Source organism: Nilaparvata lugens, chromosome 14 (assembly GCF_014356525.2).
Source record: "Nilaparvata lugens isolate BPH chromosome 14, ASM1435652v1, whole genome shotgun sequence".
Taxonomy (NCBI): Eukaryota; Metazoa; Arthropoda; class Insecta; order Hemiptera; family Delphacidae; genus Nilaparvata; species Nilaparvata lugens.
Window position 1 is genome coordinate 19,685,048 of NC_052517.1, and position 11,419 is coordinate 19,696,466.

The 11,419-nt window shown below is 36.9% G+C and overlaps 1 protein-coding gene across 1 annotated transcript in view; it reads left to right on the top strand.

Moving 5' to 3' along the window:
* The window catches only part of LOC111056750 (dnaJ homolog subfamily C member 16), a 50,731-nt gene extending 40,019 nt beyond the window's left edge, over positions 1 to 10,712 (top strand). Inside the window, exons 13-16 of the mRNA XM_039441004.1 lie at positions 2,340 to 2,550; positions 5,301 to 5,426; positions 8,473 to 8,786; positions 9,637 to 10,712. Of these exons, the coding sequence (XP_039296938.1) occupies positions 2,340 to 2,550; positions 5,301 to 5,426; positions 8,473 to 8,610 (475 nt within the window). The 3' untranslated portion in view covers positions 8,611 to 8,786; positions 9,637 to 10,712. The remainder of the gene's footprint in view (positions 1 to 2,339; positions 2,551 to 5,300; positions 5,427 to 8,472; positions 8,787 to 9,636) is intronic.
* Positions 10,713 to 11,419: the final 707 nt, after the last annotated feature.

Here is an 11,419-nt window from a genome sequence, read left to right on the forward strand (position 1 = left end):
ATGATTATTATCTTTAGTTATTATATTACAAATTGCTTTTTCATATCATATACAGTTCAATAATTATTTTCTTAGTCTATATTATGTAAATTCATCTATAATTTTGCTGTATTGTAAGCTATTGTATATAAGTGTATAAGCCAGTATATTGTAATCTACATAAATAAAGTAATCAATCAATACTGTGCCGTTCATACACTCTTACCCGGTCAAAACAGTAAAAATCGATAGAAATCGGCTTGAGATAACAGTAAAAGTTGCGACATAAACGCCATATACCATGGGATATCTACTTACGCTATTGTTTCTCTATGATAGAAACAATCGTAATCTCTTACGCTATTATTTCTCTATGGTGTATAACTCTCCAACAATGCATCGTACAGTCCGGGTGCTGTAGCTTTGCCTATTGGCGGAGAGCCACTACACTACAATACTACCCGTTCAAAAACATCGGCCATCTATAGGGAGTTTCCTCCATCTTGGGATCTAGGTACTCTGGACGTATGTTTTTGTAAAAGTAGGAATATCACGCCGCGAACCATACCTTGTCTATATGCCGTTTCAAAGTGACGGTGGCAAAGCTATGGAGCCCATACTCCAGCAACGGTCTATTTTATTAAAACTTGACAAACTGAAAACTTGACGTAATGAAATCTTGAAATATTGAAAATATTTGAGAATATTTGAAACCTATTCAGTCCGTGTATGAGCCAATTCTTTCCTTTATTATATTATAGACTAGCAGATAACCCGTGCTCCGCTAGGGTCTGTTTTAAAACGAGCCGGTTTCCGAGCTCGGGATTTAGCCAAGTCCTAGACTTTAAACAGCTGGAGTCAGAAAATTGGCTTTCCAAAACGTGGCGTAGTCGCAGCTTTTATAAAAGTAGTCGTAGTTTTTATTTTCTCATTTCTATAATATTGGAAACGTTTTTCCTTGAAGAAATTAGACATTCTCAAATAATTCAAAATAGCTGAAACTTTACACTATTTTCTCTCTATTTTATTTTGCGTTCAAGTTTCTAGTTTTTCGAAATTTAATTCAAACTTGACTGAGACAATGACTGCGACTAGGCCCCGTTTTGGAAAGCCAATTTTCTGACTCCAGCTGTTTAAAGTCTAGGACTTGGCTAAATCCCGAGCTCGGAAACCGGCCCTAAATCTTGAAGAATTGAAAATAGGCCTATAACCATCCTCGGTTAATTAAGAATCTATATGTAAAATTTCAAGTTAAGTAGTTGAGACGTGATGATGCGTCAAACATAATTTTCCCATCCCGTAGGCCTACGTGTACAAGCCAGTTCTTTTCTTTATTATAGTACTAGCCGCCAGGCTCGCTTCGCTCGCCATATCCGTCTAGCAAGGGGGCTCCGCCCCCTGGACCCCCGACTGGATCGTCCAAGAATGAGATCAGCATTTTCATTTGCATTTTTCATTTGGGCATTTTTATCATATGTTAGGACAATCCAGTCGGGGGTCCAGACTAAACGGCTGGCTGAACGGATATGGCGAGCGAAGCGAGCCTGACTGCTAGTAATATAATATTCCCAGGATTGAAGTAGCAGTGCCCAATCAATTTTTCCGCGATAAATGCATTTAAATCTTCAACTTGGTGCCAACCCAACAAAGTCAACTCAACTTAATGCCAACCTGACAAAATTATTAATTTAGTTGCCAGTTAACAACTGTTTCGAAGAGGTACTCTATCTAGATTATAGTTCTATAGTAACATATATGATATATGATATGGAAATTCCAATTATAATTGAGAGATTGAGAGAAGAAGAATATACATGCTAAAAGACGAACTTTAAACCCTTAAAAACAACCCTTAGAGTTAAAATATTGCCAAAAGATTTCTTAGTGCGCCTCTAAAGGGCCAACTGAACATACCTACCAGATTTGAACGTTTTTGAACGTTATATATATATATATATAAGCGAAATGGCACTCACTCACTGACTGACTGACTGACTGACTGACTCACTCACTCACTCGCATAACTAAAAATCTACCGGACCAAAAACGTTCAAATCTGGTAGGTATGTTCAGTTGGCCCTTTAGAGGCGCACTAAGAAATCTTTTGGCAATATTTTAACTCTAAGGGTTGTTAGAGATATAGATAGATAGATAGATAGATAGATTCAATGTTATTTTCTGTGTATGTTTTCAGGACCAATTTATTTTTTGTTAAATTTGTGTATTTCTCAGGACTAATTCAATTCACTTTGTGTCGAATTTTTCTGTTTTCAGGACCAATTCGATTAATTTTTTGTTAAATTTTTGTGTTTGTGAGGACGAATTTAGTTGATTTTGTGTTTTTTTTTTGTGAATTTCAGAAACAAGACGCTGCTATTCGCGCATCTGAACCTGGACCGTGGCCTGGCCTGGTACAGTCAGCTGTTGAGCCTCAGTCTGTCTGAGCCGAGAGAGCTGACCATCAATCCGCGCAACTGTATTGGCACTGTTCTCTCGCTCAACGGCTTGAGGAAGTACTTCTGCATGTATCACGCTAAACACCCCGAGTGCCGTGGCCAGAGGGCTAATAAGGTAAACAATTATTATTTATTTATTTATTTATTTATTAGAACAGTCACAAACACGATATTTGGAAAGAGAAACAGGCAATTGCCCAAAACTTCTTCAATTCCTTGATTTTGGCACATAAATAGTCCAAAGTGAGGTTAAGTTTAAAATTTCTGTTTTCACCAAAGATTAACACTCAGAGAATACGTATTCGAGATATGACTGATGAATTTTAAATTTCGAAGGGTTGATAAGAGCCGGAAATAAAACTATCTTTAAAACTATTAATCTCATCACCACTGAAACTTTGCACTACACTACGTTGATTTTGTTTATTTCACTGTTATTCATAATAAACTATCTAAAACATACTCAATTCAAAATAGTTTAAATAACTTAACGAAATCGGACGAATTAAACATTTTGAAAATTTACACACTTATATTTCACCACATGTAACTCGTTAATTTTGAGCCCTCGATGCCCGAGGCTACCTCTGGGTTTTTAATGTGATTCCGGTCGTGGCTTGATTGGAACTGATCTTTTCCACGAAAATTATGTATAGCAAATTATGTAGTATTATTATGTATAGCATTGTTTCTTATGGGAGTGTTCAAACAAGCAAAGGTTATGAAAAGCGTTGCATCTTATGGGGGTGTTTACAAGACGGCTGGAAATGAGTGGCGGTTGCTCTTATGGGAGTGTTCAAACAAGCAAAGGTTATGAAAAGCGTAGCATCTTATGGGGGTGTTTACAAGACGGCTGGAAATGAGTGGCGGTTGCTCTTATGGGAGTGTTCAAACGAGCAAAGGTTATGAAAAGCGTTGCATCTTATGGGGGTGTTTACAAGATGGCTGGAAATGAGTGGCGGTTGTTCTTATGGGAGTGTTCAAATAAGCAAAGGTTATGAAAAGCGTTGCATCTTATGGGGGTGTTTACAAGACGGCTGAAAATGACTAGCGTTTGTTCTAATGGCAGTGTTCAAATGATCAATGGTAATGAAAAGCATAGTATTTTATGAAAGTGTTCACATGATTAGTGAGGTCCACGTTATAATGACAGTGAATAAAGATATTAGAACAACATTGTCGATCTTGTTATTGTCTTCTATTGACGGTAGCTGATACAGGTTTATTAATGAAATATTTACTGTTCATTCTCGTTTAAAATAATCAACTATATTTTATCAAGCAAGAAAATATATTTTCAATGATTCCATAATCAAGATTAAATATTCTTCTAATTAATTATATTTCTACAATGTTGACAAAATATCTGGCACAGCGCAAAGCAAGAAGATTTAGTGCTATTTGCTTTGTTGAATGATAGACAAGGATAGCAATACCATTGCTAATCAAATATTGCCATTATAACGTGGACCTCACTAATTTTTTAGATCTATATTGCAAATTACCTGTACATGGTCAATAATTCATGTAGTTTTCATAGTCGTATTCATGAATGAAAGCTTGTCAGATGTTTATGAATTATTATTTAAAAAAATAATATTGAATTTAGTTGGTAAAATACTTGGACAATTTTAAAAAAATCTGGTGTGGCGCACTCACACAACTTTCCTTGCCGTTATGACAATTGATCACCTGACGCTACGGTAGTGTTCCCGCGCATCTCAAGTCTACTATTCAATGATTAGAGCCAGCTGGTGACAGGGTAATAACGCTGGAGACACACGAGGTCTGCTATCATCTCTTCATAGTGAATCATTTAATAGAATCAACAGTTGCCAATAGTTTGCAATTGGATTATCACATTTTCTCGATTTTTGAGTTTATTTTTAATTTTAGGTGAAAATGTTACTGAACATTAATTGTAGAGATTCTCATGCTCAATCTATTCCACTCGAAATTTTTTGTTTAAATTGTATCTGAAGCTTGATAATTAAGAATCTAAAATCAAACTTTGCATATATGAGGCGGAGCTCCTGGAATTTTTACAGATATAGGATTTGTTGCAGTTGATAGAGCTTATCAATGACTATCTCAGGTATGAATTTAATCGAAATCGTTGGAGCCGTTTTCGAGAGAATCGCGAAAAACCCTGTTTTTGACTACATTTTTGCCATTTTAGCCGCCATCTAGGATTGTATTTGATCGAAATTGTTCGTATCGGATCCTTATAGTGTAAGGACCTCACGTTCCAAATTTCAAGTCATTCCGTTAATTGGGAGATGAGATATCGTGTACACAGACGCACATACACACACACACACACACACACACACCACACACACACACACAACACACACACACACACACACGCGCGCGCACACACACACACACACACACCACACACACACACACACACACGCGCGCGCACACACACACACACACACCACACACACCACACACACACACACACACACACACACACACACACACATACAGACCAATACCCAAAAACCACTTTTTTGGACTCAGGGGACCTTGAAACGTATAGAAATTTAGAAATTGGGGTACCTTAATTGTTTTCGGAAAGCAATACTTTCCTTACCTATGGTAATAGGACAAGGAAAGTAAAAAATAATATTGAATTTAGTTGGTAAAATACTTGGACAATTTTTAAAAAATTAGGAAATTGAAGAAGTTTTTGGCAATAGCTTGTTTTTATTTTCCGACTCACTGTATTGTTTAGGCTACTCTAACCAATAAATAAATAAAACAGGGAATTAGTGTGGGGCCTACCATTCATGTTTGAGAATTTGAAGTTTTTTTTAAAATATTCTCTTGTGATTAGATTGTGTTGTAATGTTGCAGCGAATGAGCCGAATGACTCGGCAGGTGGAGAGTGGCGGAGGGGCCTCGTTCCTTGGCTTCGACGACAGCCAATCAGAGGACAGTGAAGACTCGGATATCGAACAGGGCTTGCGCACAGATCACCTGGTCAGTCAGTACAATCTCACCTCTCTAGTATCTACTCTGTCTAAGCTATTACGGCCACTCTATTGTCTCTGTAATCTTGTTTCTATAGTGAGGTCCACGTTATAATGGCAGTGTTTGATTAGCAATTGTATTGCTATCCTTGTCTATCATTCAACAAAGAGCGCTATCATCTACCACCTCCGAACAAGGTCTATAAATACAGGTCATGACACTCGTGTTCCTCATGGAGCGGCCATTATGTGGGGTCTTTATGGGGGCGGTACATTTGAAATATTCAAATCTGCTCATAACAAAATCATGCATTATGCTTTTTAAAAACAATATTTTGGTTCAGTTAACATGTAAATTCAGGTTTTCGATTTTTTAATAATGAAATTTCAATAATAAATGGTTCAATAATTCATTTTTTTATTTTCAAAAATTGTTCTTATTCTTGTAACTTGTTATGATTCATAAGGCATTGGGACGAAAGGCAAACCTCAAAAAGAGTTTGAAGTTCGTTGATATAAAAATCAACAATTCAGTTCTAGTTAGAATCTAAATATTTTTATTCTGTAGGAAGAATTCATTTTACAATTTAAAGCCAAGCAATAATCCTTGAACAATATAACAAAATAACACATCATGTTGTTCAATCTATAATGATAACAGCTGATAAATTTGAATATTGGTGAACTAGAACCCCATAAAATGGCGATTTTGCAATGCATCACGGGATTGTGTCATGACCTGTATTTATAGACCTTGCCTCTGAACTGTTCCCACATCGTATTTACATCAACAATTTAGGAATATAATTAATTGGCAATATATTTAATCTCAATTAAAAATTTATCATTGCAAAATAAAGTTTCTTCACAGAAAAATATATAATTGATAATTATTTTAAACAAGAATTAACAGTTGATATTACTTGAGATATAATAGTATCAGCTATTCTTTATAGAAGGCAAGAGAATCTACTTTCTGAAAATAATCAAGATCTAAAAATTTAGTGAAGTGAACAACTACAAGACTTAATCTTTTTTGGACTATATGTAACCTTATCTAAATTTGGGAGAGGAATAGCACAAGGTTACATTATTTTTCCTCTCCCTATCATTTTTGATGATGTACTTATTGTATCAATCAATAAAGAATAAAATATAATTGATTAAGCCTATATTGAACAAGAACAGAGTTAATATTCCATCAGATATCCTCTATAGAAAGCAGTGGCAAGGCAGAGAATCGGCATCTGCCGTTGTAACGTGGACATCACTTTAGTTGCTAGCCACTAGATTCTGGTTTTTATTCAATGGACCCAATGTGTTGGTTCATTCATTGAGTAAAACCATATAGAAAGATAGCATTAGTAGATATCCCATGGTATATTGGTCGTTTATGTTCTAAATTTATTCTCAGACTACAGTCTATGATTAGTGTGTTGTTGGGAGTGTAAGAGTGTAAGAAGGGCACAGTATGAGAGACTACCAGGGCACAGTATGAGAGACTACCAGCGTCACATAGCTTCACCAAAAACAACTACTAGGACTATCGGCTTCAGTTAACACTCACATTTGCAACATAGACACCCTATACACTGTCTATTATTAGTTTGTTGTTGGGAGTGTAAGAGTGTAAGAAGGGCACAGTATGAGAGACTACCAGCGTCACATAGCTTCACCAAAAACAACTACTAGGACTATCGGCTTCAGTTAACACTCACATTTGCAACATAGACACCCTATACACTGTCTATTATTAGTGTGTTGTAGGGATTGTGAGAGTGTAAGAAGGGCACAGTATGAGAGACTACCAGCATCACATAGCTTAACCAAAAACAACTACTAGGACTATCGGCTTCAGTTAACACTCACATTTGCAACATAGACACCCTATACACGGTCTATTATTAGTGTGTTGTTGGGAGTGTAAGAGTGTAAGAAGGGCAGAGTATGAGAGACTACCAGCGTCACATAGCTTCACCAAAAACAACTACTAGGACTATCGGCTTCAGTTGACACTCACATTTGCAACATAGACACCCTATACACTGTCTATGATTAGTGTGTTGTTGGGAGTGTAAGAGTGTAAGAAGGGCACAGTATGAGAGACTACCAGCGTCACATAGCTTCACCAAAAACAACTACTAGGACTATCGGCTTCAGTTAACACTCACATTTGCAACATAGACACCCTATACACTGTCTATTATTAGTGTGTTGTTGGGAGTGTAAGAGTGTAAGAAGGGCACAGTATGAGAGACTACCAGCGTCACATAGCTTCACCAAACACAACTACTAGGACTATCGGCTTCAGTTAACACTCACATTTGCAACATAGACACCCTATACACTGTCTATTATTAGTGTGTTGTTGGGAGTGTAAGAGTGTAAGAAGGGCACAGTATGAGAGACTACCAGCGTCACATAGCTTCACCAAAAACAACTACTAGACTATCGGCTTCAGTTACACTCACATTTGCAACATAGACACCTATACACTGTCTATTATTAGTTTGTTGTTGGGAGTGTAAGAGTGTAAGAGGGCACAGTATGAGAGACTACCAGCGTCACATAGCTTCACCAAAAACAACTACTAGGACTATCGCTTCAGTTAACACTGACATTTGCAACATAGACACCCTATGCACTGTCTATTATTAGTTTGTTGTTGGGAGTGTAAGAGTGTAAGAAGGGCACAGTATGAGAGACTACCAGCGTCACATAGCTTCACCAAAAACAACTACTAGGACTATCGGCTTCAGTTAACACTCACATTTGCAACATAACGGTCCTTCACCATGGCATATCTTTTTATGCTATCGTTTCCCTATGGTATTACCTACATAGTGAAGTCTACATCATAAAGTCAGATACTGATTCACATTGGTGTTGTACTATTGATTTATATTATTCTTGAGGTTGAGTAGTAGAGAGGACCTTAAAGTCCCAACTCCGCCTAATATAGAATTTTTCATTTTCATTTTCATATTGTCTCAAAACTTGGTTATAGTGTATGTTGTAATCTACATGCTTCTAATGTGATGTTTTTTCTTGCATAGAATGGTGGTGACAAGTACAGCCAAGTGATCTTCCAGGAGACTCTGTTGGATGGCCTGCCAAACTGGCTGGATCGGCTCTTTGAGGGGTCCACTCACCGCTACTACATCAACTATTGGCCCGATTTCATCGGAAAATGAGCGAGTTCTTGGTTTGAAATTGTGTCATTTTGTACAGTCATCATCGATGGTCCGCTTCAGAACCCGTGTTTCAAGACCATAGAGCAAAGTTGGTAGGTGTGTAACATGTTTCAAAGCCATAGAACTAAGTTGGTATGTGCGTTTCATATTTGAAGACCTTTGAACAAAGTTGGTAGGTGTGTAACAGTGTAAGAAGGGCACAGTATGAGAGACTACCAGCGTCACATAGCTTCACCAAAAAAACTACTAGGACTATCGGCTTCAGTTAACACTCACATTTGCAACATAGACACCCTATACACTGTCTATTATTAGTGTGTTGTTGGGAGTGTAAGAGTGTAAGAAGGGCACAGTATGAGAGACTACCAGCGTCACATAGCTTCACCAAAAACAACTACTAGGACTATCGGCTTCAGTTAAAAGTCATATTTGCAACATAACGGTCCTTCACCATGGCATATCTTTTTATGCTATCGTTTCCCCATGGTATTACCTACATAGTGAAGTCTACATCATAAAGTCAGATACTGATTCACATTGGTGTGTACTATTGATTTATATTATTCTTGAGGTTGAGTAGTAGAGAGGACCTTAAAGTCCCAACTCCGCCTAATATAGAATTTTTCATTTTCATTTTCATATTGTCTCAAAACCCGGTTATAGTGTATGTTGTAATCTACATGTTTCTAATGTGATGTTTTTTCTTGCATAGAATGGTGGTGACAAGTACAGCCAAGTGATCTTCCAGGAGACTCTGTTGGATGGCCTGCCAAACTGGCTGGATCGGCTCTTTGAGGGGTCCACTCACCGCTACTACATCAACTATTGGCCCGATTTCATCGGAAAATGAGCGAGTTCTTGGTTTGAAATTGTGTCATTTTGTACAGTCATCATCGATGGTCCGCTTCAGAACCCGTGTTTCAAGACCATAGAGCAAAGTTGGTAGGTGTGTAACATGTTTCAAAGCCATAGAACTAAGTTGGTATGTGCGTTTCATATTTGAAGACCTTTGAACAAAGTTGGTAGGTGTGCAACATGTTTCAAGACCAAAGAGCAATGTTGGTAGGTGTGTTTCATGTTTCAAAGCCATAGAACTAAGTTGGTAGGTGTGTATTATGTTACAAGATCTTTGAAGAAAGTTGATTGGTGTGTTACATGTTTCAAAGCCATAGAACTAAGTTGGTAGGTGTGTTTTATGTTTCAAGATCTTTGAAGAAAGTTGATTGGTGTGTTTCATGTTTCAAAGCCATAGAACTAAGTTGGTAGGTGTGTTTCGTGTTTCAAGATCATACGGCAAAGTTGTTATGTATGCAGAATGTTATGAAAAAAACAGCCAAATTGGTTGATATATGTTTAATGTTTCAAGACCATAGAGCAGAGTTGGTGTGGGTGTGTTTCATGTTTCACAACTGTTAACTAGAGTTGTATGGCGAAATACTTGTTACAAAGTTGGAAGGTGTGTTTTATATTTCAAGATCTCAAGACTACTGAGCAAAGGTGGTTGCTGGAATACATGTTTCAAAACTCTGGAGCAAAGTTGATTGGTGTGTTTCATGTTTCAAAGCCATAGAACTAAGTTGGTTGCTGTGTTTCAAGTTTCAAGACCATAGGGCAGAGTTGGTGGCTTTGTTTCAAGTTTCAAGACCGTAGATAAGTGTTGGTATGGAGGTGGAATCCACTGGCAGCCTGAGATGAATGTGGGAAGTAATGGTGATATTTGGACAGAATACTGACAGTGAAGATTGAGTCACACTAAAGGTGATTTTTGTTCAAAAAATTATGAAAAATTTGAGCTTGGATTGAAGAAAAAAAACGAAATGATTTCAAGCATTGTGCGCCGATTTTGTCCATGGAACAAAGTGTGTGGTTGAGCATGTTTCACTACCATAGATTGTTGTGGGAGCTGAACGATTTTTTTCCTGTAAATATTCTCCGAATAAAGAATAATATATTCATTTCCCTGAAAAGTCGTTTCTGAGTGTAATTTGTATGATTTCAGTTTTAATTTAAATTGTAATTTTTAATCGATTGTGTTCAATTTCTCTTGAAGTATTTATAGCAAGAAGGATAGAAAATAATTTTCATTGATAAAATTGTAATTATTTATATTAACATGATATCTTAATAGTTATTTGTGCAACTAGTGCGCAAAGTGTCAGTTTGCTGCACCGAAAGAAACGTTTACGCCCGAGCCGTAGGCGAGGGCGGAATGGTTTCTTGAGTGCAGCAGAGGAACTTTGCGCACGTATTTCACATTAAGTTTTTCCTACAGTTACCATTGAATATGAAAAGTGGGTAATTATGGGTAAAATTGCCTGAAATGCATCAAATGTTTTTCTGTGTAATTTTATTATTGATAAAAACCTTAATCCTAAAATCCTAAAGTCCTCGTTGTCCTTGGTTATAATATATAATGAATAATAATTAGCGCGTTGTGCTTCGTTGCTCACTATAGCAGCCACAGCAGTCACTGTTACCAACTTCATTTTGATTTTGCTGCACTGTTGCTCCATATAACCTACTAAGTATTTTGCGTTGCCATGTTGCAAATCTGGAGTGCAGAAAAATTTTTCCCGCACTAGAGCGGAAAAGTGATTCTTTGCGTTCTGTAATCAGTGCAGCAATGGCCACTTTTCAACGTAACTGTAGGAAAAATAATTTTCATTGATAAAATTGTAATTATTTATATTAACATGATATCTTAAAATTAATGGTTATCATGAAGAAAAATCAAGGATTAAATGCTGTTTATTTTATACAATTTGTAATAATTGTATAAAATGAATGAATCGATAAGGCGGTGTGATCT